The 25949-nt window shown below is 46.7% G+C and overlaps 2 protein-coding genes across 5 annotated transcripts in view; both read right to left on the bottom strand.

Annotated features, from left to right (window-relative positions):
• Nucleotides 1–524: 524 nt before the first annotated feature.
• Nucleotides 525–13868, bottom strand: LOC120788879 (solute carrier family 35 member D3). Its single transcript, XM_040125102.1, has 4 exons — nt 13543–13868; nt 8907–9117; nt 4145–4302; nt 525–3561 (listed from the first exon to the last, which is right to left on the bottom strand). The coding sequence occupies exons 1-4, from the start codon at nt 13765–13767 to the stop codon at nt 2812–2814; spliced, it is 1344 nt and encodes a 447-aa protein (XP_039981036.1). The 5' UTR covers nt 13768–13868; the 3' UTR covers nt 525–2811.
• Nucleotides 13869–18394: 4526 nt separating this feature from the next.
• The window catches only part of pex7 (peroxisomal biogenesis factor 7), a 52029-nt gene continuing 44474 nt past the window's right edge, over nt 18395–25949 (bottom strand). For 2 of the 4 annotated variants that reach the window (XM_040125124.1, XM_040125125.1), the window contains exon 11: nt 18396–19810. In XM_040125124.1, coding sequence (XP_039981058.1) covers nt 19727–19810 — 84 coding nt within the window. In that variant the 3' untranslated portion in view covers nt 18396–19726. Of the gene's footprint in view, nt 19811–25949 lie in introns of all 4 variants that reach the window. The other 2 variants (XM_040125127.1, XM_040125126.1) reach the window with 2 other exon arrangements.

Below are 25949 nucleotides of genomic sequence, written 5' to 3' on the forward strand. Positions count from 1 at the left end.
CTATTCTACGATTCATTTATTGCGTTTACTCAAGATTCATATTCACTAAATTATAACTAAACAGTTTCAAGCGACCTTCAGCTGTGACATAATCTGCTTTGCTGGCCTGTCGGAATCTTAAAACTTGACGATTTTCAGAGGAATCGGGTGGAAAGTCCGGGTGTTTTTGGTGAGGCTCACGGAACTATTAACAAGATTTCCTGGATCCTTTCAGGAATTCTCGACATGCACCCATCCTCGAGCCAGATGACAAGTTCTTAGGGAGCCAATCAGCTGCGAAATAACAAGGGTAATGTTGATGTAAGATTAACCACTAAAGTCCTAAACTTTAAACCTCTAATGTTAAATTCTTTGGAACAGATGTGATCATTAGCACTGAGCCCTAATTCATAGAGTCTGTCCATAACGTTCCAGCCCATGTGAAAAATTCTCTCAGACGGTTTGGTCGGCTCACCGGGCCCCCACACGTCCCCGAGGGAGGCTGATCTTGACTGACTTTATGAGAAACTGCCTCTGAGCGGACCAAACACAGTGACTTTGAGGCTTTAGAGGAGCGCATGTCCTACCACAGCTCTCCCTTTCAGCTGCAATGCATCACATTTAGACAGTAAAGACACCGTGTCATCACTTTCACATTAACATGAATCAATTAAAGGACAACGGCCTTTAAAACACCTGGATGTCGGTTTTTATTTTTCATCACAAGTTTCCGATTGCATCTTTAATCAGAGCAGATATGGCTGACAGAAAATTATTTCAAACATGAATGTTTTTTTGAGCTCAGAGCTCACGTAGACAGGCTCTTGTCCAAATCTAACCAAAGCTGGTAACCCGCTACCTTTCCTTCCAGCATCTGTCCAGGCGTTTTTCTCGAGCTCTCTGTAATCTGCAGCACAGTTCGAGGCATCAAATTCAGGTCTGTTTCCAAAACTAATGAATTAGGAGAGAAATAAGAAGGGGATCATCTTCGACAAGGTGTGCATCAAAAGGATTTGAAGGCACAGGGAGACAAACAGTTGTTGCTTTGTGCTGGATGCCTCCACACGGAGCTCGATGTGGGAGGGAATTATTGGCCACTGTTTTGTACTGGTGGTAAAAATAATAAGTGTTCAGTCATATTGATGGAATATTCAGAGTAACCAAGACTCTTCTGGGAAGACATGTTTTTGTGTGCTGGATTGGCAGGAGAAGTTTGAACGGCAGAGACCTCAAACCCGTAAACTGAAACTACGCCGGTCACCTTTGAGTCGATTATCCAACTTGTGTCATGGTCAATAAGAGGACTGTGTTAGACATAAATAAAAGGTTATGGAGCAAATGTTAAAATAGGTTTGCTTCCATGGTCCACTTTCACACTGATAGTTACGTCTGAATTCGGGAGAGGTTTAACCAAAAGAAATCTGGTGATGGGGAACACGTTTTTAACCCCGGTTTGGACCAAGAAATCTTCACCAGGGCCCACCTGACTGAGGAGGTCTGACAGTGATTCAAGTCAAATGGCCATATGCCATCAATTAAAACAGCAAGATTAATCAATGTCAATGGCAGTGCTGCGATCAGTCAATTTGCTAACGGTGGTGTAAACCACGCCAATCTTTCATGTTGACGTCAACTTTGGTTAACCAGGACCGGGGAATTTACGCTGTTGACCCACAGAAAACCATCTCGGCAGTGCTGGAAAGCAGAGCTCAAAACGGCGGAAGCTATCCTAGCTCGTTAGCTGTGTTAACACCATCTATTTCAATTTGACTGGGAGAATAAACTCCTCCACAAAAGAGACATGGTTTGCAGACAGTCAGTGCTACAAATACAGTCTGCCTCTTGAATAAGATGTTAAATTATTGACCTGTTAGCAACCAAGCTAACTAGCTTGCTCACTATCAGTAACCAAGCTAAGTAGCTACTGTCACTTACTGAGAGTAAGCTAGCTGGGTTGGACAGCTACTGTCATTAGTGGCACCACAAGGAAACAAGAAATATAAAACACCTCAGTGATACGAGCTGAAAATAAAATTGATGTTCAGCGTGAAGACACTCAGGACAGGCGCTGACATCGTTTTGTGTCTGGTGACGATGATGGTGAGCAGACACACAATGTAAACGTAAACCAGCAGTACAAAGTGGCAGTGGACCCGCGGGGTTGGACACAAGATAGATACAAACCGTCAAGCTCATGTCCAGACTCAAACAAACGGACCCAGCGTGAACACACCCCCGCAGCCAATCAGAAACAAGAATTCAGCCAGGTTAAAACAGAAAAGAAACGTTCAGGTGTTTTCTGTTTGTTTTGCTGTTCCCTGACTAGATTTGACATTTTCTTTGCACAAGATGCACTCGTTCTTCTTCAAAAACTGTCTAATCAGTGGGGCCACAAACCAAACCAAATCATGCTACTGGCTGGCTAGCCTGTCCCCCGCTGAAGGAGACGAGAGGCCCAATTTATCTCTGACAGGCAGCTTCTCCCAAAACTCTCCATCCACCTATGTCCACCAGGAACCTCTTTTTATTCTCATCGTGAACAAGGAAAATGACTCTGTTTCCTGCTTTTAACAACACTGAGAGCCTGTTTTTGCACCCAAAGCCCTGTTAGAAGAAACTGAATTTTCGGCACAAAAACGTGGGCTTTCATTTACGCACTTTAATTTAATGCTAATAAAAGAGGTTCCCGGGGGACACAGAGCTTCGGTTTGTCATTTTATTCTCCCCTTCTTTTCTTCTCCTCTGGTTTCTTCAGCATGTTCAAGGCTTTTTTATCCTCCAATTCGTTCCCAGTTTTCTTTTTCACAGTCAGTCGTGGTCTCTGTCTTGCCCTTACGGACTCTGCTGCTCCATGTTCTCAATCAAAGATTCTTTCTTCACAAACTGCAGGTGTCTGATGGACCTCCACACCCCGAGATAGCTGTCACTGACCGACTGACCAGAGGTGGTGTTCTCCCTGTGGAGGTGCTCCCTCTGCATCTCCAGCGCCTCTTTTTCCGTCATGACACCAGAATTCACGTCTGCTTCTTTGTCTCCTCGTCCACCATCTTCTGTCCACAACTGTCCATTAGCCAAACCTTCCGGCGCGGCCTCCTCCTTCCCATCACTGGTCAACACTCCCTCTATCTCTGGTTGTCCTGGATCAGATCCGGTGCCAGTGGCGGGCCCGTCGCCATTCAGCGGCGGTTTCTCTTGGTAAGGCTCTCCCGGCAGCGTGCCATCCTTCAGCGCCTCTTCCAGATCCTCATACGAGCTCTTCTTCTTCGTCTCAAAGTATTTGACCACGCAGTAGGTGATGGAGCCGACGGTGTTCACCACCACGCCGCCGATGAACAGCGCCGTCGGCGCGACATCGTTGAACGCCAGCATGCCGACGGTGATGGTGGCGATGCTCTTGACCACGCCGACGAAGCTGGTGGTGACGGCGGAGTTGATGTAGGTGCAGTGCAGCGTGGTGAAGTTCATGGCGCAGCCGATGAAGACGCACAAGACGAAAATGACCGTGATGTAGGGGTTCTTCCAGCCCTCGTATGACCACATGTTGACGGCGTCCATTGAGATGACGGAGCACACCAGCAGCACCTGAGAGAGAGAGACAGAAAGAATGACACGGGGAAAAAGTTAGTGAGAAAAGTAGAGACAAAATTAAAGGACAGGGAGAGCAAAGGTAGTGAACAAGCCCGGTATAAGCAAGAGAAGAGAAGGAGAGATCCATAGGTGGCAGCAACACGCCAAGCTATACTGCAATGTGCCAACAAAGGTGGCAGAAAGTAAGTGTTTAAATTTTAAAATAATTAAAAATGACTTTAGAAATGTGTTTTGAGGAAGGGAATGCATTCAACACACAATGTGTTTTGGGGAGTAAAACTGGACGTAAACAGAACTTTTGTTCGTTTACAAGAAAAGTAAAGAAAGGGAGGGAAAAGGAAGCAACAGAACGCAATAAAATTTGACAAAGAGAGAGAAAGAAAGAGAAAGGAGCAAGGAGAAGAACAGTGAGGACAAAAGAGAAAAGAAAAGACAGGGAAAGAAAAATGGAGAAAGGGAAAGAAAAGTCAGAAAAAGGGGGAAATTGGAGGAAAAACTAAAAAGTGAATATCAGAAACTCCTCCGAGGGAAGTGAAACCCCCAACCCCTGACAGTCGTAATGCTCGACGGTCCTCACCGGCGAGGCCATGATGGCGATGGCGTACTGCGCAGTGAGCGGTCCGTACTCGCTGTCCAGGCTGGTTTTCTGGATCACGACCAGGTAGGAGGCGTGGATGATCACCGCCAACACACCGGTGACGTAACCGAAGGGGTCGCCGGTGAGATCACCAGCACCTGGAGGGAAAATCAAGTGAGGAGGAGGCGAATAAAAAAAGAAGTTCTGACGCTTTTCCTGATGCCAGTGGAATAGCCACTTCCCTTTTATTGGGAGTTCCCGCAGTGGTTCATCCTCGGTTTTGGGATTTGTTGTATCTGTGGAACTATTATTGACCCTGAGAAATCCAGTTGAGAGTGCTCACGTGGGGGTTTCACACAGTGTCTGTTGACCGTCAACCATTTTTGTAAAGAACCTTTCAGAACTGTGAATTATTCATCTTTTTTCTTGAGCTACAGGCAAAAAGAAAATACAAAAACCAGTTGGAATAAAATCACTTTACATCCAAACAGCCCGTATTATAGTTTAATTCCTTCCGTTTTTCTGCTGTACTTTTTGTATAATGAGTGAAACAATATTTTTCTGCAATCAAGAACTGTCTATAGTAATATTTTGATTGATTATCACTGTAGATTTTGTTTTGGGCCCTGGTGTCATATCTTCATCTGTTTAGGCTGCTGGCAGCTTTATACTGTATTGACAAAACTAGAAGTCAGATTTAGGGCTGAGTTTGCGCTGAATAAAAAAAAAGGAGACCACGCCTGAGGGGTAGGGGCAGTTTAAAAAGGTACTACACAAAGACGAAAATGAATTCATAGAATGGACTCAAGTGGGTTAATGTTTCAGGCTCTTTTCAGAATGAGAACTACGCAAAGGGTCTTAAATACGCACGTGGAAATAAAGGAGCATCCATGGTCCTGTAATGCAGGGTAGAGCTAGTTAGCGGTAGTGTTATAGTACAGTACTTTAAATGGAAATGTGATTTATTAGTGTAATTTGTTCAAAGAAAAGCAGCTCGGACAAGCGACACAGTGGTTTGCTTTATGCTTTAACGCTCATGTTTTCAGATTAGGGGATGGGGACTGACGGATGTGCTCGGCAGACGGGACGCTATCCAACTCGAGTTCGGCTGGAGTCTTCCCGAAAGAAGCAAAGATAAAAACGGAGAGCGAAAGAGAGTACGAGGAGAGAGAGAGAGAGGAAGAGTGTTGGACTTCGATGGCGCGGAAGACGAGGAACCGCGACGGAGGATGAACGGGGTTAGGGAATGAAGCAGGAGGAGAAAAAGAAGATGGAGAACTAATCCTGTGCTGAGTCTGTGTGTAGGCCGGAAACTTACATTCAGCCTGAGAGTCAGACAACAGTGCAACACACACACACACACACACACACACACACACACACACACACACACACACACACACACACACACGTCTACTCACACCAAAAACACACAACTTCAGGACCAGATCTGTCTCCGAAGGGGAAAGTTGGATCCCATCTGCACTCATATTAGGATTAAAACTTCCTTTGAAAGCGTTTGGAATGCATCTTAAAATGCGTTAATGTTTATTAAAGTCAAATTCGTATCATCAGGAACATTTACTGGGAGAAAAATCCCCCGAATCTCCGTTCGATCTCTCAGACACTGAAACTCAAACTGAACTCAAAGGCAGTAAAAGTAAAACGCGTTCAATCGCGTTTTCTGTGGCATCTGATCGAAACGCTGCGTGGAATCAATCAGGATCCATCATTTGAATGACTTCCCACACATGAGCTGCGTAGGGACGATCCGTCACACAGTAAATATCCTGAGGACAAAGACACTGACTGGCTCGTGTCATCAGTAAGAGACAGTGACTCCTCGTTTCTCCCTCCGCCTCCTTTAGCCTCACAGCCTCTCTGCTTTTTACCAGCAGCACCAGTCACCTCCTGCTCCCTTCTGCAGGTGTGGTCCACTCCCTCGTCCCAAAAGTGGACCACACCCGTCCTTCGTCCCCTCAATGGACCACACCTGTCCCTCGTTCCCTCAGTTCCCTCAGTGGACCACACCTGTCCCTCGTTCCCTCAGTGGACCACACCCGTCCCTCGTCCCTCAGTTCCCTCAGTGGACCACACCTGTCCCTCGTTCCCTCAGTGGACCACACCCATCCCTCGTCCCCTCAGTGGACCACACCCGTCCCTCGTCCCTCAGTGGACCACACCCATGTCCCTCGTCCCCTCATTGGACCACACCTGTCCCTTGTTCCCTCATCGGACCACACCCATCCCTAGTCCCCTAATTGGACCACACCCGTCCCTCGTCCCTCATCCCCTCAGTGGACCACACCTGTCCCTCGTTCCCTCAGTGGACCACACCTGTCCGTGACCACACCCATCGGACCACACCCATCCCTAGTCCCCTAATTGGACCACACCCGTCCCTCGTCCCTCATCCCCTCAGTGGACCACACCTGTCCCTCGTTCCCTCAGTTCCCTCAGTGGACCACACCCGTCCCTCGTTGCCTCAGTGGACCACACCTGTCCCTCATCGGACCACACCCATCCCTAGTCCCCTCATTGGACCACACCTGTCCCTCGTTCCCTCAGTTCCCTCAGTGGACCACACCCGTCCCTCGTCCCTCATCCCCTCAGTGGACCACACCTGTCCCTCGTTCCCTCAATGGACCGCACCTGTCCCTCATCCCCTCAGTGGACCACACCCGTCCCTCGTCCCTCGTCCCCTCAGTGGACCACACCTGTCCCTCATCCCCTCAGTGGACCACACCTGTCCCTCATCCCCTCAATGGACCGCACCTGTCCCTCGTCCCTCATCCCCTCAGTGGACCACACCCGTCCCTCGTCCCCTCGGTGGACCACACCCATCCCCCGTCCCTCGTCCCTCGTCCCCTCATTGGACCACACCTGTCCCTTGTTCCCTCATCGGACCACACCCATCCCTAGTCCCCTCATTGGACCACACCCGTCCCTCGATCCCTCATCGGACCACATCTGTCCCTTGTCCCCTCGTCCCCTCATTAGACCACACCCGTCCCTCGTCTCCTGATTTAGCCCCAGTGCGTGTATACATACATACATGTGTAGTATTTACTACTATCCTCGATAATGCGTCATGGTTCCAGCCTGTCATGCGTCCCTGTCCCTGCTGCTGTTAAACTATCAACTGATCTTTATATATTAGTTTTTAAGTTAATGATAAAACCGGAAGACAAATTTGTACAGCAGAGCCTGCACGGCCACAAAATTATAAAACGATCATACGTTTTGTATTAACATAATAAGGAAGCGTTGAAAAGAAACGTCAGATTGAACATATCTTACATGACGGATCTTAATATCTGCTTGATGGATTGGCTCAGAAATTGGTACAGATAATCACGTTGCCCAGATGATGTATCCTAATGAATGTGGTTATCCTCTGACTTTCCCTCTAGCGCCACCTCGAGGATGACTTGATAGTTCTTCCGTGGAAAATCAACCAAAACAACTACTGGATGTTTTACTGTGATTGTGGGCTCACACGTTCATGGTCCCGAGAGGGGGAATTGGAATAACTTTGATCTCCTGGCTTTTCCTCTAGCGCCATCATCGGGTCGAAATTTAAATTTGTCCATTACTCTGGTCTTTGACCAGGTACCTGCAGAGCTAATGACGTTCCCATCAGCCTCAGATGAACTTTGCGTGAGCTAATTCCCCAAAAGTTGAGCATGGTAAAACATTACACCTGCTAAACATTAACATTAACAACTCAGTCTACTTTTTTTTAAATTTTTTATCTTTATTCTGTCTACAGTCAAGAGAATCTCTGCTCAAAGGTCTTTCCCTCTAACGTTCTTACCCTCTCCAGCACTTTCTCATTTTTCGTCCAGTTTCATCTTTGATCGTTTTCATGTTTCTTTAACTTCCATGAGCAAAAAACAAAAACAAAACAAAACTTCCCTCTAACAGCTCTTTCTGTCTTCACTTGTAAAACTGTTTGCGTGTTACATTAATTTCTCGATTGTAAAAAACCCTCAAATCATTTTGCCCAGCAGTCAGTTTTCCTCGTGCATTGCTGTTAATGATCCTGAAGTTATCGAAAAAAGAAAACACAGATAATTAACTTCCCAAATCAATCTCCTCTGCTGCTCTCGGCGTTTGTTAGGCAGGAAGGGGGTCGAAACATTAAGTCTGAAATGTGCAGAATGTGAATCTAATGGACAGATTCATCATATTGGGTTTAATCTTGCTGGTAATCACCTTTCTTCCTGTGAAAACTGGATCATATTTGCCTCCTCCAGGATTAATCAAGTGAGGTCAGGTAATTTCATCGACAGTTTGTATGTAGCAATAGGCTGAAAAAGAGGACGTAAATATTCAGTTTTAGGGGACTGGAAAAAGCCTTTTTCTTTTCTTGAGACTGTGACTTCCTTCTCAGATGTTTTTTCTCGCACGTGTGCAGAGACCAAACCAGAGCTAAAACAGAGTGAACATTAGACCCATCAGGACGACACAAACACACGGTCACATCAGTGCCAACGTTGCTCCGTAGCTGCCGGATGTCTATACAACTTTTGCCCCCAAGTGACCAAAAAGTGTCACTGCAGGTTTAACTGGCCGGCTGTCTGACTGTGCAGAGGGCGTCTCTGACAGGGGGGCCCATGAACACCCACTCCCGAAATCTTACAGATTCCTAAACTCGTTTCACTCTCACTGGAAAAATATTATGATTAACAGTCTTTTCAAAAGGGGCCGGACAGAGTGACAGAGTGTGTGTGTGTGTGTGTGTGTGTGTGTGTTTTACCAGCCAGTGCAGCTCCAGCGGTGGTGATGAGCACGGCGGTCACCACCCCGATGGACGGCACGCCGTTCTTCAGCACGCACACTCCGATGCTGAGCGTGAAGAGCGGCAGGCAGCGCTTGAACACGACGTACATGGGCAGGCTGAGGCCTCGCAGGGACCACAGAGTGAGGGTGGACTGCAGCGTGGAGAGGACACACACCACGGCAAACTCCTGCACGGAGAGATGAGACACGCACACGCACACGCACACACACGCACGCACGCACACACACACACACACACACACACACTTTCATCAAACGTTTCTCAATGCCCTGTCTCACATTGACTCACTGGAGGTTTAGCTCTGTGTTAACCTTAATCACTTGCATGCCAGCCCAGCTCTTACCATAACCCTAACCTACACCGAACCTGAGAACGGAGCTCTGACTATAACCCACCTGCTGGGGACCAGCTTTTTGTCCACAATATGTGCGTAACACACACACACACACACACACACACACACACACACACACACACACACACACACACACACACACACACACACACACACACACACACTTCTGGCTCTCTGAGGCTATAAAGCTCATCAAACCATATAAATCGGTGTAAAAACGATGGCGGTTGCCATAGTAGCGGTTGTCATGCTAACACGTCCACGATGGCAATACGAGCAATGCTGATGTTTAGCAGGTCGTGTTGACCACGGTCAACGTTTTAGTTTAGCATGCTAACATTTCGTGGCATGCTACTTAGCAGTAAACACAAATTAGAGCTGTGTGCGAGCCAGAATTTTCCAAGTTGACTGCGAGTCGGAGGTTTTCACCAATTATTTGAATTTCTGATGAGTATCCGCCTCCGACTGCTCGTTACCTTTCGGGCCTGAATGTTTACGAAGCAGATCCAGAAGGTCTTGTGATAAGATCAAAGTTTCAGCTCAAGTTGAAGCACTCTCAGCGCCGGCACTGCCGCACAGCCACGGGCTAATCAGCCTCTGATCACATCTTTCCATTGAAGCTGACGGTGCGCCTGTCACGCTGCTATCCTGCGTTTCTCTGTGTACCGTGGCGCAGCTAAAATAAAAGTGATACAACTGACAAAATGAGCTTTCACTTGGGGGCTTCGCAACGGATGAGAATCGTTGAGGGGGGGGGGGAGCCCCAGGACAAACGGAAATTTTTTTACCTGCTATCACAAGGGAAAAAGTTGAGGAGGAATCGCCAAAGTTACTCCCATTAATTGGAGTTTTCACAGCAATCGTGATAAGAGTCAGTTCCACAAAATGGTGAAAAAGAAGCAGTTCTATCGGTGTGTTTTCCCTGAGTAGATTCTACGTTTTTTTTGCCTCAACTTCACTTTCATTCTGGTTATGTACGATTAATTGTGCAAACCCTGTCATTCATCTGCCTTCAGCCTGAATTCCGCAGGGCCCGGATTCAGCAAGGAGCCGGAAGAGTCCAGAGATCCGGCTTGACTCTACAAAGTCCCGCCACATTAAAACCTTTGGCAGACGTTTCATGCGCGTTCAGGCTCGCAGCCGCTGAAGATTAAGAGTTTAAGCTTTAGCCGTGGTAACGGCTCTGGAGATCATTCACCTGAAATTTCACACAGATGTTCATGGTTCCCAGAGAATGACTCCTAATGGCTCTGGAGATAACTGACTTTTCCTTTAGCTCTTCCATCAGGTCAACATTTCCTTCTGTCCATCACTACAGTTCGCGACAGGATACCGTAGCTCTGGATCTACTGACTTCATTCCGATTAGCCTCAGATCAACTTTGAACTTAATGCTAGGTAGGAAGTTTGTTCGTCCAGCAACGCCGCTTTCAGGTTTTAGTAGTTCAAGATTTATCTTGCGCTTTTTGGGGAGTGTAATCCAGAAAGCGGCTGTTTGCATAGATTGTTGGTTCTCCTGACGACGCAGCCAGAGGCGGCAAAGCTCAGGCCGTGCCGTCAATCATCCGGGGTCTCTCTGACTGTAAATCATCACACCTGTGTGGAATAACGTTGCTGCAGGTAGCGGCACTGCCATGTCGAGGCGCTAAACCTGAACTAGTGCGCAGCTTGTTGACTGTACCCACAGTGGTTTTGTTACCTGACATTTTTATGGTTCGTCGTGAATTAACTGATTTTTTTGCCGCTGTGGACGGAAAACGCCTCCAGACAGACGCAATGAGACAGACTAGAACTAGCCCCGAATCCAGTATTGTTGCGTAATATTTCCCGGCCACCAGCGGCAGCGCTGAGCGCTCTGCTGTTGAGCAGAACTCGGTGTGACAATCCTGTGCCATCTCTGGTTTTACGTGGTTGGTATTAACCCGAATGGAAGCGACATCTCACGGTTGGAGAAAATAATGTTTTGTCACTTTGCACCGACTTGGCTTTGAAGATGAACGAGGGGTTTGTCTTTTCAACACGCTCACCGTAACACATTTCACAAACCCCCGAGTGACTGACTGGTTCAGCTTATGTGGCAGGGCCATCCGGGTAGAACAGCCCTGGAGCAGGTCTAGGAACCGCTGAGCCGGGTGAACCAGTGTCCACTCTGCTGCATGAATTATTACTAATTATTAGTTATTTCGGTAATGCACCTTGAGTTGAAAGTTAATGTTTACAGGGGAATGATTTTAAACTTTTCATTAAATCTGTTATTCATTTGGGGGTAAATTTGACCCACTTGGTGGCTTTTCTGCCTCCATCCTTCAGAATCGGAGCCGAGGCGACTTGATGACCGAGCCCCAACATTTTGCATATATTTTAAAGTCTTTAATTTCAGTTCTCCTCACTTCCCGAGTACGGAAACAACCTGAGATGAAACCGAAGCTAGTCTGCATATTTTTCCATCTTTTAAAAGTGGGTCGGACCATTTGTGGACACATCAGTGAGAACAGTATCTAGGCCTCCAACCTCTGAGCGGGCGTTGCCCACGACTCCAGTGTTGCTGTAGGTTCGCAGATTTTTTTCCCCTTCTCTTTTCTTTTTGTGTTTTTTGGTAAACAATGTCGTGTTTACATTCAGTGTGTCACCAAAACACCTTGTGTGTATCTTTGAGGTCTAATAAAGGTGTCGGATGCTTTTCCTTCCTCATTAAACATTTTTAAAGGTGACTTTTAAATCATTCATTGTTCACGTTTCCCTGATTGTTGCTGTTTGTCGGTATTTTGCTGCCGCCAACTGTCGATCAGCGGAATAGTGTGAAACCGACAGCAGAAATGCACGCTGTCTCGTAGAACGGGGAGCCGTTCATAAAAACATTGCTCCATAGCGCCGCTAGTGGTCAAAAAGTCCAGAGGAAACCTGACAGCTGGCGTTGCTAGGATATAGCTGACAAACAGTGATACAGGCCCTTTCCTCCTATCAAACAGCAGTGATTTAAGCCGTCTGTTCAACACTTGGGAGAATCCACTGGGCTTTATAAGACACGTGCTGAGTCACCGGCAGTTCCTGCACAGCCCCTTGGGGGGGGTCTGGCTACCACCGGCCGCCCCTCTTTCATGGCTCAGGTTGTGGGGACGGAAAATAATCACACTGTGAAAACTCGCAGCGACCAGGGGTCCTGTTATGTCTGCACACCTGATGCTGAGAGTAATGAGTCACAGAGAGTCACAGAGTAAAGTGGAGAGGAGTGAAGAGGATGCTCGGAACCACAGATGTGCTAACATCAGCCCCACAGCTGGTTAAATGGAATTCATTGGTTGATTGGCTGTTGGAGCTGAAGTAAAATAACAAACTATTCTCTGCTTGCACCCAAACTGACATCGCACCAATCAGATTACAGTACCAACACTGTCGAGTAGCACCAAGAACTCCCCATCCCTGGAGAACGCCAACAGAGGGGGCGCTGTCACTGCAGGAAAATAAAATCGGCTACTCAGTCCATCTGTGTGTTGATCGGTTCAGTCGATCAATCAGTCAATCAGCCAGCCAACAGGCAGTTTTACCAATACTGGGGGGGGGGGCAGAGGTCATCGATCACAGTGTTGATGTTATAACCATCGCGAGGATTTTTTCTTAATGGTGCCAAGACTTTCCAGGCATCCAAACTAATCACATGAGATCATGAACATTAACTTTAAGTGATGGAACCATGTATTGATGTGCCCCCCCCCCCCCCCCCGTTTGGCAGGTACTGGTGACACACACAAAAAAAGAAAAATGAAGGCTGTGCTTTAGTTTGTGAATCACTGAAACCGCCTGTTTCCCACCTCAGACCTAAACTTTGACCGTATTTGTATCCTCATTTTTCCAGGTGGAAAACAGGAATGAGGAGATGGGAAAGTTGGGAAAAGACTGCAACGCCATTACAACCGGTGGGCTTCAAGGACTTTGGTGTTTTTTACAAAAATGTTATTGTAGCTGATTAATCTATTTTAAGAATATCCAAAAAGGTATTTCACTGTTATTGAAGTGCAAAATAATTCTAACTATGTTATTTAAAAAGAAATTCCAGAATAATTTTTCTATACGTCTGCATCTTTTTTTTTTTTTCAATACTAAGTCATATTTTTCAGCCTGGCTTTACCGGACCAATTGCAGGGACAAAGCTAAAACGGGCTGCACCGCGAACCCGAGCGCCCCTGGGAACATCCACCGAAATGTTCCGAACCCTCTCGGTCAGTTTTTTTTTTTTTACCTTGGACAGATGCAGGCTGAACGGGGGGATCGTGACCTTCCCCAGCCGCCTGAGGGTCTCCAGGGTGAGCGCCGCGGTGCTGCTGGTCAGGAACTGGATGAGCGTCAGGAAGGTGAAGTGATAATTAGCGATGAGGAACTTCAGCAAGATGTTCAGAGAGCCGGAGAAAACGCCGTGCGCAACGGCCACGGAAATGCCCAGCAACCGGCTCTTAAACACATCCATGGCGGGCGGCCGGTCGCTGTGTAGAGAGTCAAACGGGAGATTAAAAAAGTACAGGTACTGGTGCGGGTTAAAACCCCCTCGCTGCCCGGTGTGAATGAGGGGGAGGGTTTGGTTTTTACGCACAGCCGCGACGCACTGCTGCTGGACGCAGGGACGCGAGGAAAGGGAAGTCGTGAGGCTGTGAGAAGAGCTCTCGGTCAAAAATGAGGAAAAAAATCAGGTCCGCGTTCTGCTGAGTCGCGGGATTTCTTTGTTACAGCGGCAGTTCGGTTCAGGAAACCTGTCCTCGGCTCTATATAGTTAAAACGTTCAAAAACTCTCCTAGTTTCCTCTCGCACGTTAATACCAGCAGAAGACTTCACCGGTGACTTTTTCTTTGCGCTTCTGTTTCCAAAAGAAAAGAAAAAAAAGAAAAGAAAAAAAAATGCCTCCCAAAACTACCAGAGGGACGCAAAAGAAACGCGGGGGGTGAAAACAGAGGAGGAGAGGTGAATCCCCCGGACCTGAAGCTGCAGTGGAAGCAGAGAAGAAGCAGAGAAGAAGCAGAGTAGAAGCGCAGTAGAAGCGCAGGAGGCTGTACAGTAGAGGGGAGGTCGTCCTCCGAGAGCTGGGAGTGAAATATGACATTTTGCCGCAGCGCCTCTTGGCTGGGTACCCGAGAGAGGGAGGGAGGGACGAGGGGGAGGCGTGGGTGGGTGGGGGGGTTCATTCATTCAGCCCTTATTTAGCAGATGTGAAGACAGTAGCACGGGATGAAGCAGCCTTGAGTAAATCCTGATTAAGATCTTTATTCAGCAGAGACATTAAAAAGCCATACGATCAGCGAAGGAGAACAACGGGACCTTTCAGCCTGGAAAACATTTTGAAGCCACAGGTCAGAGCCAGTTCTTTGTCCACAGCTGTTGCTTTTCCTAGAAAGAGTCAGGAGACTCGGAGCTTTCAAACAATGTGGAATGTGTCAAGGGTTGTGTGAAGACTGGGTCCGGTACAGACCAGGACACAGTAACAGGAGACATAAAACATCAGATAGTAAAGCTTTAAAACATCCAGGGAGAACGAAAGACCCTAGTGAACGGTCCGTGAACGTGGATCCACCGGAAAAACCGGTTCTCAGCTTCTTCGTTTAAATCGATTTAGTTTGTTGTTCACTGCTCGTAATATCATACGTTCAACGAGTGTCCCGACAATCTGGTGCGTTTCCCGAAACATGCCACAGATAAAACAAATCGCTGCTGAAAAAGAAAGATCCAACCATTCTACCATGTGGCAACGCCGTGGCGGAGGCTTGGCCAGGTTTCGGCCCAAAAACGAGTCGCTTAGGTTCAGGGAAAGACCCGGTTTGTGTTAAAATAAGTGCTTCGTTAAGGTTAGAGGGTGTTTGTCGGCATGGTGACGATGATAAACATTTTCTGCCGGTTTAAAGCGGGACACCAACAGCGGTCCCCCGTGTTAAAGTCCAGTGTTTTGTTGGCCCATCCGTCCACTGCGACCTCCTCCCGACGTGGACTTTGTCAGTCCATATAAAGGTCACCTGACCTCCTCCGTCGCTGCTGTTATGATTACTGCCACTGGGGGGCGCTGTCACTTGAACGTAAACATTTTGTTTCGGGACTTTTGCCGAAAAGACTCAACCACAGATGTGGTTTAACATCGGAAACCTAACTATGGGTCGGCACGAGCTGCTTCCATCGAGCACCTATGAGGACGATGGGACGGAATCTCCGCCGTGATTTCTTTTTCATGGATTTTTCTTTTTAGCCTTGGCAACATAGACGTTCTCACATGTCATGGCAATAAAACAAATTGAAAATTGAGAGAGAAAAGAAGAGTTGACCAGAGCAGACAAGGCGCCCATGTCCAACCCAGGATTTTTCCAAGGAATCTTCAAGGGAACCCGGGAACCGAACCAGGATCTAAATTCTGTTCCTGGCCCCTAAAAAAGTGCACAAAAAGGACTGTTTAGTTCCTGGAAGCATTTGGTCAAAAAGAGGGATTGGAGAAAAAGAGCAAGAGTGTTTCTCTCCCCTCCCTAACCCCCTGCCGCTGTCTCCAAACCTGGAGGTCCGATCGGATCGTGGAATAAGACCGTACCGCCGCGCTAGCACCTCTGTGAGGCTGAAAAAAAACCAAACTGTCGGTTAGGAGAAAACCGAAGCAAAAGTCCTCATGGTGGCGCTAGAGGAAAAGTCAGTAGGATCCATGGAGCGGCTGAACCAGATGATGATTAAGGAAGTAGCCGTCAATTCATTTTCCGTCTGTCGAGTAAAATGAGTCATTTCACAGTGAACTATTTTCAGCTGTGCTCCAAAGAAAACAACAAACAAGACACTGGGACTCTATGCACACAAAAAGTAAAAATACAGAGATATGAAATTAACAGGATTAAATTCTGAAAGAATTCCATCCATTTAAACTCAAACCGATGTTTCCCCAGGGAACCTGATCACGTCAGGGTTTCTGACACAACTCCCCACGGAGCTTGTTGTACGTAGAGTGTGTTCAATCCAGCATTTAGTCATTCAGTCAGCTGTAGGTTACACTTGGTCACACACACACACACACAGAGTAAAATTGTTGTCCAGTGAGCGTGGGGGGTTGGGTATGGTTGGGGAGGCTTCCACACACCACACCAGTGAAAACTGGAACTGTCCAGCTCAACGTTGACTCTGTTTGTGGAAAGAGACGTTGTCGTAATCAGGTAATGATGTTTTGATTTCATTTTTATTTTTTTAATTCTGTGCCACAGACTAAATGAATTCGCCTCCGTTGTGTTGGTGAAATGTCGGAGACAGATCTCTCAAATTCAATCTAGTTAAATGGCCAATTCGCACTAAGAAGAATCGGGGGGGTTAAATCGGGTGAAGCAAACCTTCAAATTAAACTGAGAGGAAAGAAGCTAAACCCCGCGAGACAACTCTCAAGTCCCGAAACCCACTGATACAACACCCCAGTTATAAAAACAGCAGGCTGCCGATGGACTGTTTTGGCATTAAATTCAGGGTTCACCAAACACTCAGAGTCCCGTTCGTGTGTAAAGAGACACACCTTTGCACTGAGGCCACGTTGCCTTGTTTGTATTTACTCCAGTGATAAGTTCCATGCTTGCAGCAATGGCACCACTGCAACCATTATCGCATTTTAGCAGTAAAACTGAAAACTCTCTGCGATAATTCACTCGACACGCCGGGGGAAAAAGAAAAAAACACCTTGCGATTCTCCGGAGGAAACGATACTTGGACTTTTGCTGAAAATAAAAATGCGGAGACAGCTCTGATGGTGCAGGAGTCATCCTGAACCCTAATCCTGTTAACCGTGCAGAGAAGCATCAGGGTTAATAAGGCTACTGTAAGAACACTACCCCACATCAGAAGATTGAAATCACTAATGAGGTGACAGTAAAAAACCGAATCCTGCAGCTTTCCTCTCCCTGTTGTGCCATCATGGTGGCGAACTGGACGTCTTTTCTTCTTCTTTATTTCTGTGAGTCCTTTCCTTCCCCTCCCTCCCCCTCCCCCTATCAGAGACAGAGACATCAGCATCACTCCTAACAGGCGTGGAAATGGCTTGGACAATATTTTAATTGAAATATTTCATCAGAAAATCAGGTTCCAGGCCACGGGGGAGGAGGATCCGCCCTTATCGAGCACAGACCATTAGCTTCCAATTAACACACAGAGACAGAAGAAGACGGAGACGCTTTCAAACATGAGGAGATTAAGACCAGGCCGAGGATTTAGACCTGGACTGTTCTCTGCAGGGATGGAGAAAAAAAAAAAGAAAAAAAACCCAGTGCGTGCATCCATTATTCCACAAACTATAGGTAATATGGATTAGGCTGAGTAATTTAACTTAGAACACAGAATAGAGCAGACCTGAATTCATTTTATTATGGATTTCCAAATTAATATGTAGCAGACAATCATGGTGAGTGAATGAGGAAACACGCGCAGTGCAGCCTGAAGCATGTGCACGAATGTGCAGAGGGATCTTCTCAGGTGGTACCACATTTTGTTATTTTGATCTTTTTGTCTCGTTTTTTCTCAACGGCTTGTGTTTGAACGTTACTCGGAAATGATACAGTTCTCAACTGTTGAAATGCTTGACAATTACAAAAATATATCTGAACATTTGAAGAACTACATTTCCCAAAATCCCTGCAGGGCGACGGCAGTAAATTGTTTATGCTACGACCCGAGACGCTCTGGCTCCGTTGGTGTTGGTGGTGGTGGAAAAGTTTTAAAAGGTCACTTTTAAATTTGGATTCCTCACGTTTGGAGATGACTTCCTGTCAGTGAAAGTGAAAGGAAAGGAAATAGAAGGAGACTAGAAAAGGATAAAAAGGAAAGGAGAGGAATGAAAAGAAAGAGGAGGATAAGAGAAAAATACAGGAGAAGACAGATGAGAGGACAGAAAGGAAAAAATGGAGGCGAAGACAGAGAAAAAATAGGTAAGAAGGAACAGCAAAGGAGAGAAGAAGAAAAGGGGGGTGCAGGACTGAAGCCGGGAAAGAGGGGAGGTTGACGAACGATGACAGGACCTGAACTGGATGGTGACAGAAAGGAGATAAAACAAGAGGAAAAAGAAGTGGGGGGAGGAAGAGGAGGAGGAGGAGGAGAAGGGGGATCAGTTTTATCGTTTCATAGCTGGGTTCTCCCTGCAGAGAGATTGGCTGCACAGAGGAACCCTTCACGCATCATCAGCAGGAGAGCTGTGATTGGCTGCAGCAGGGACGAGTTGTCACCATCACCATCATCATCACCATCATCATCATCGATATTTACAGCCACAGGCAAAGCCCTGCCGGCCGTGTAGATTCAAATCATTATATCATTAGTTTGACTCAATCCCACGCGCTACAGCACCAAACGTGGATTAATCCCCAACAAATGCTCCATTACTATATGTTCCCTTGTTAAACTGGAGTGACTGGCTGTTAGAGGAAAGTGCCGAGCTTTTTCAGAAGTGAAACCATATATTTGTGAGGCTTTTCAAGATTTACAGCTTCAGAAGGACCCGATGGAGGTAGAGAAGTCAGAGGGCGTTGGGAGACGGGCTGACACACGGTTGGTTCTGGTCTGTTGGTGGGATTTGTTGACCACGGAAAAAAAACACAGAATCTCTCCAGACTCATCCTTGAGGAAAACAATGATGTGCTCTTTAAGACATTAACTGATAAGATGAAGACAAATGCTCCACGTTATCAACGTCTTCATGAGATATCTGCTGCTTTATTGAAGGCACTGCACACACAGATCATCACATCTACACTGATGACATTTACACACTGAAATCAGTCCCAGTTGACATTTGTTCTCCGGTCGAGCTGAATATCACTGAGATAAAGATGAGGAACGTACAGTCGTGGCTTGGACGTCACGGTTCACACGCGGTGTAAAACCTCCCGCTTCACATCATTTGTTCACGGCAGACTCAACGTCACTCGCTAATCCCACCTGAAACGGGACGGGTGTTCACGGTCTTGGTTTCTGCGTTGATTGAGACAAACTGGTCCGACATTCTGTTTACTGATATTACAAGACTTTCAGGTGGCAACTGCATCACTGGGCCATAATCACAGTACCATATTGCTGATATGCATAAATGTAACTGATTGGGACACGCTGGCGTCTTCTAATACATCAAATTAAATTCCGGCTCTTGGAGTAAATTGTTTTTATTCTTCGTCAGAAGTAAAGAGCATATTTTATTCGAAAACAGAGGACCTTATTTTCTGTTTTCACACTGGAGCACGGTTTTAACTCTGCTAACAGAAAACACACACACACGCTCACTTTATCTCCTCGCTAACAACATGTGTTTGGGTTCCCAGGGTGTGAGATTAAACATTTAGAATCATTCCAGCGTGGAAGTGAAACGAAAGTGCCTTTCTTAAACGGGCTGGCGATCGCATTACGTCAGCGGCGGGGTCCTCACAAGTGCCGAACGACGAAGGTGCGTTCTAGGGTGCCGCGCCGCGTGGTCCGGCAGACAGACAGGCAGGTGTGTAGATCTTCACCGTCTCATCCCAGGAACAGTCCACCACCTGCAAACAACACAACACAAGCCACAGCGTTAGAGACGAGGCGGCGTGAAGTGCCTTGCCCAAGAGCACGAGACCAACGGGCAGCTCAGACAGGGGACAGTACGGCCCGCTGAGTATTCACAGCCGCTGTTCTGAACCAGCAAACTTACATGAGGCTGCAGAGAAGCACGGCAGCAACACCGGTGCTTCAGCCGATTAAACCTGAGGGTCCCAGTCTCCTGGCCACGGACCAGTGCCGAGCCAGTAAATTTGCTACTGGGCCGCGAGGAAACCATATGACCCACGTCCACCATCAACCCCCCCGGAAAAAGCCAATGCAGTAATTATATGTTTGTGTGCTGAGTGATCACATGGAAGCTGATTTTGTTCCCTCAGTGTTTTGCCCCCAACAAAATGCAGATTTTTAACTAAAGGTCGTCAGTACGAAGAGATCCGGTCCAGTATCACCAGCTTTCAACCAGGAAATCTGTGCGAGGACACTACCTGGGAGTTGCTGAGACATCTGTCTGTATTTCTGGCCATGCTAGCGTTGTGGTTTTAGGCATGGCAGCGTTGCTCCGTTGGTCTGTCCCCCGCTTTGGTTCGAACCGAAATATCTCCGCTTCATGGTGAATCCATGCGATAGTTTGTATGCTCCGACAGAACTAGTGCGTAAGACGTGTTGTCCTAGCGTATGGGAAACCAAAGGGGTTTGTAGTCGTTCTGAATGAACGTACAGCAAAGGTGAAGCAAAAAAGCAGGCAGTCATAGAGGGAGGGAGACGCAACTTTGATTAAATATGTCTGTCCTGGAAGACATTCATAGCTTTGTCCACGTGAAAAGTGACAGAAAAAGTTATGTCACGAAAGTGACTGGGAGCTGAGAGAGAGGCTCAAACGACGGCTTCATTCTCACCTCCACACAGCTGAGCAATCACTGAGTGAAATGCCTGTGAATGTTGGGAAAGTCACGGAAATGCCCCCTCCCAAACTGACGGCGGGAGGTGTGGGAGGAGGAGGTTTCCGAGGTTGTCTGGCCATTTGACGAGCAGCGCTGGACAAGCACATTGGCCATTTCAGCGCACCCTCGCAGAGCCACAGGCAAGGCTGTGGACCCGTGTTTTAGTCAGTTGCCACGTTGCGACACAAACCAAATGTAGATATTTTTGGTTTCTGGTCACTGCTTGCCCCACTCTCTTGTGGACCCCTTTTCTCGTCCACCTCTCTGCAATTGTTTCAGTGTGTGTACTGACGGGTTTCTGGAGAGCGATAAGCCGTAAAAACACGCCACAGTCCAGCGAAAAGCTACTTCACGACCATACGGACTGAATGTTCTCCACTGCGGCGGAACAAAAAGTGACTGGGCAGGAGACAGCTGGATTAACACGCACGCACACTCTGTTCCTCCGCAGACCAGAGCGTGGTCCTGTTTTCCAAATGCAATGACACTTGAGTTTAAAGCCCAGATAAGCTGTGTCTTTGTGCTGCAGGTGGAGAGTGTGGACACCCAGAGGAGACAGACGGCTGAGAGGAGAGACGTCCAGCTCTCCGCCTCCTCTGACAGTGTTCCACCTAAAGTACCTGTGAGGTCTGGGACACAGGCATTTACGGAGACTGCCCCCCCCCCCGGGAGTGGGCACAAAACCAAAGCACATACTCTATGGTTATCAATTTCCTAAAAGATAGTTTGCATTTGCATTAGACAGGTAAAAAAAATATGAGTAATATAACCTTTACTGGAAGGAGTTCAACAACAAGAGCTGGTCTAAACTCACTTTTTTATTTTATATTCTCACATTTTCTGTATTTTTGTCAACCCTTTTATCATCCAACTCAGAGGATTCCAATGTTTTTCGCACTGCAGATTGTTTTGATGCTGACAACTGCCGGCAGAGAACGTTCAGTCCATACGCTCCTAAAGCCTTTATCTCCGTTCTCGTTAGTTTTTCCCTCTAATTGTTGAGCGCAATTATTCCCCACAAGCCTGTCAGTGCGCACACGGGAATGCAGGGGTCTGTGCGGCCGTCCAAAAATCCTGAAGGTTTCGGTTCAGGTGCAATCTCTGTCGCTGCCGATCCTCCCAGCCCACAAATGAGCCGTTATATGAGTTAGCAGATAACAGAGAGACTGAGAGGAGAACATGCAGGACAGAGAGTAGCCAAAAAAAAAAAACACACTCAATTTTCTCAACACAAACTGACTAAATATATTCGTCAGCGCACCATTGTTCCGTGGAGCTGAGGAGACAAAACTGACCTCATTAAACAATTACTGTGACGAAATCTCCACACAAGAACACTGACAGAAAAGAGGAGACAAAACTACAGACGTAACAATCCCATAATCCAAATCTCCTCCTCAGCACTGAGAACTCATCTAAAAATAGCCGACAAAACGAACACAACTCTCAGTAGTAGTCCTCACGCAGATGTCGAGAGCCGTTGAATGCAGACGGTTTCCTCACATTACCGGTGGCCCACTAGTATCAGAAGTCAGTATACTGTCCTTGGGCGCAGGACAGACAGTGATAAAGGGAAGTGCAGCATGAATAGACGGCGCCTAGTTCAAGGTGATTATCTCAAAAACAAAAAGAGGAATTTTTTCTTTTCCCACCGAATCCTTTTGCTTCCGTCCCAACAGACTGGGAGGCTGCCAGGCTGCTTTCTTTCTCATCGCCCCCTATAATGGCTGGAAGGGTCAGTTTTTATATCATAACCAATGCTTCCCGTACCTACATTAATAGTCCGCATCAGCTTTCATTTTACTTATTCTCTCATTCATATTATTTACTTCTTCGTGCACGTGTTCACTGGTTTCAGATTTCAAAATATTCTCACTTTCAAATCTGTGACTCGGAGTTAAATCTGGCAACATGAATGCAATAAAACAAAAACAAAAAAATCATTTTGATAAGCGATTAATTGTTCATGTACTTTTACTTTATGTACTCCCAGTTCCAGCTTCTGCACTGTGAGGATCTGGAGCTTTTCTCTGTCGTCTGTGATATTAAGCTGAGTATCTTTAGGTTTTCGAAGGTCGGTCGGACAGAAACGAGCAATTTGCAGTCTTGACAATGTCAGGCCGAAAAATTAACGATTCATCCGAAGATTATTCAGTATTGAAAGTAACTGTTCTTTACTCACAAGGCAACACAACTGCAAACCAACAATGATATGAGCGAATGGGAAAATTTACAGGCAATGAAAGACATTCAACTGGAGAAATTCCGGCAGAACTGATCATAAGTCAAGTAAAAAGTGTTTTTTTCAGAATAGACTTCCTCAGCAGGTAAATCTCAGCAGTAAAAGCCCCGACTGTATGAAGCTTTCTACACGGAGATGTTTCAGACGATGAGGTGGAGGAGAAAACACAGCTGTGTCTCCACCTCCCTCTCTGTACTCTATAATCAGGCGGGACATGGCTATCATCTGCATGACACGCTACCAACCCCTCTGTCCTCTCTGCTGGCTGCAGAACACAAAACCGGCTGATGAGTTGGGCCTTTGCTCACAGCTGACAAAGGAAAAGACCGGTTCCACTTCACTCTCGGGGTTAGCCGTGACCCGCATCGTCACACGTGTCGGAACTGGCTCTGTGTTTGACTGAACGGGGAAGGGGGGGGGACAGCTGCGGCCTGCTGGTTGGGGGGCAGCGACATCGTAAATACATGACTGATGGCTTGAGTCTAAAGTGGGAGAAATCCTGGTCCTTACTCTCCTTCTGCTGCAGGTTTGTCCTGCTTAGTTGGGTCTTCTGGGTGTGAAAGTCTTTAGTCAGCTCAGCCAATCAGAAATAAGCAGTCAGCTCAGTCAGTAGAAATGTATTAGCATGTCAGCAGGGGTTGTGCTTTAATTAATTATCCCTGTGACAGACGGGGTGTGTTAAAAATCTGTCATTTGTTGACTGGTGACTTAAAAAAGGCTTATATTACCCACAACACCACGGGCTGTGTCGCGGTGGCTGCACCCAACAGAAACGTTAACAGACACTGAAGGATTTAAAAACGGAGTTTTTCTTCACGCTGGAGCAACATCCGTCAACCGGATGTGTCCCGGTTTGTGTTTGCGCTCTCTACGACACACGGCCGGCCGGCCCCGCTTTACATCGCGCGTTTGATCCGCGCAGAAATGCGGCATTCGCCTCATCATCCCGCCGTCAGCCTCCCTCCTGACTATCGGGCTTCCCTTCCACTTGTTCAAGGCTCCCGATCGGATCTTTGAATCAGCGAGTCAACAAGCCGAACAGCCTTTCAGGGCATGAGTAAGCAAAGCACTTGTGCAGTGAGTCAGCCTTTGAGAAGAGGAATGCCCTTCTTTAATTAACTTTACCGGCCGACCGTAATGGAAAGCCATACACAGCGGCCAAGACTGCAGCAAGGCACTAAGAGAGAGAGGTATATACAAAGTGGGAGAGAAAAATGCCAAGATGTGTAATGAGGAGGGGAGGAGGAACACAGGAAAAAGGCCATAAAAGCTAGACAGAGAGTTCAAAGTCTGAGGAATGTTCGGCGTCTCCTTAAAGGACTTTTTAATTTCAAATTAGAGAAAAAGATGACGGACGAAACCATAATTAAAACGCTAATAAGCCCGTGGCAGTCATGCGCTCCTACAGGACAGCAGTCATACAGTGCAATACGCTCGTTATCGCTGTTGTATTGCCACGGTAACACTGTTGAGTGACAGCTCTACGACACTTGCCCAGTAACAATGTGAAAAAGGAGTCGTCAGCTCAGCTAAGCAGCAAAAACGAACTAAACCTTGGATTTCTAATTTTTTTGGCTTTAAAAATCTCCCAAAAGAACCACTGTACCATCACTGTATCACTGTGCAACCACGGTACCGTTGTCCTAGAGTTCATATAGAACAGTAAACCTAAGACTCGCTTTTCACTTCTTGCACCAAACACACATTGGACAGATTTCTTTTAAAGTAGCAGCTCAGGTTCAGCCGGCTGTTGAGCCTGAACCGCTGCAGAATTTCATAGGCCTGAACACAATCTGAACCTGAATTTACTAAAACCCTGACATCTTTACATTGTTTCGCTCATTTTTCAAGCAAAAAATCCAAATCTTCTGCCTCTCAGATGCGATGACTCGCTGCTTTTCTTGGCGTTTTAATCACGGTAAACTGAATATCTCGGGGTTTTGGTCAAACAGAACAAGACATCTGAAGAAAACTGGGATGGACACTGTGACATGGTACTTATATCTATCGCGATGAACACTGGGCTCCATGCAAGAACGTCTCTGTATTCTGATCCTAAGGAGTTTTTCTGTGTGTTCCAAGCCACCTTGAGGCAAACTCTCTAAAAACTCGTCGTAAATGACTCGATGAATGCCACCTGACCATAGAGGTTTAGCATAATGAACGCCCCTAAACATAGGCCAAACGGGTCTGGCTTCGCTTCTGAGGTGGTTTTCATTCACAAATATGTTGCCAAGGGTAAAAAGAACCACAGACCAAAGAGCTGCAGCCAAAAACATAACAGGTTCAGCAGTGGTATAAAGGGGAAAGAAAAATAACAATGACCACAGCGCTCAATACTGTGACATCAGAGCCACGCTGTGACAGGAATGAGGGATTGAGTGGTTTAACGTGACGTTAGATGCCAAAACCGTTTTGGACTTAAGTCGATCAAGTCGATGTGAATGAAATGGAGGAGCGAATACTTTCCATTACGGGTGATGTTACACTTTTTGCTGTAGTGAATAGACGAGCAGCTAATAAACCTCTGAAGTAGACGAACCAGAGAAAGGAAGAAGGGCAGACTATTTGCACGTGACTTGTAGGACAGGTCAGGACCAATCGTGAACTTTTATGAATTAATTTCTAGAAAGGAGAAAATTGAAGTAAATACAACAAGATTTCTTAAATCACTTGTACATGCTATTTGAAAATAAATCTGACCGTGTGAGTGGTTTTTGCAAGAGGCCCACTCTTTCATAAATACCAGTTTATAAGTCGGAAATTTAATCGTTTATACATCTGGCACATAGCAGGTTGTGCACCTTCTGTTGCTCTGTCTGAATGAACCGCACTGACGCATGCTACGTACGGTACTACATACGGTACTGCAAACATTGTACCTACTCCCGTTAATACGACTTCAAACAGTACTACCCCTGCATCAGAAACACAAATACCACGACATGCCCTGCTATT

Source organism: Xiphias gladius, chromosome 4 (genome assembly GCF_016859285.1).
Source record: "Xiphias gladius isolate SHS-SW01 ecotype Sanya breed wild chromosome 4, ASM1685928v1, whole genome shotgun sequence".
Classification (NCBI taxonomy): Eukaryota; Metazoa; Chordata; class Actinopteri; order Istiophoriformes; family Xiphiidae; genus Xiphias; species Xiphias gladius.

Excerpts from the sequence above, each read along its gene's own strand:
- LOC120788879 (XM_040125102.1), bottom strand. The coding sequence starts at position 13,767 with ATGGATGTGTTTAAGAGCCGGTTGCTGGGCATTTCCGTGGCCGTTGCG. Across the intron at positions 9,118-13,542 it reads TCAGCCTGCATCTGTCCAAG|GAGTTTGCCGTGGTGTGTGT; the intron begins GTAAAAAAAAAA and ends CTCTCCGTGCAG. Across the intron at positions 3,562-4,144 it reads TCGCCATCATGGCCTCGCCG|GTGCTGCTGGTGTGCTCCGT; the intron begins GTGAGGACCGTC and ends TCTCTCTCTCAG.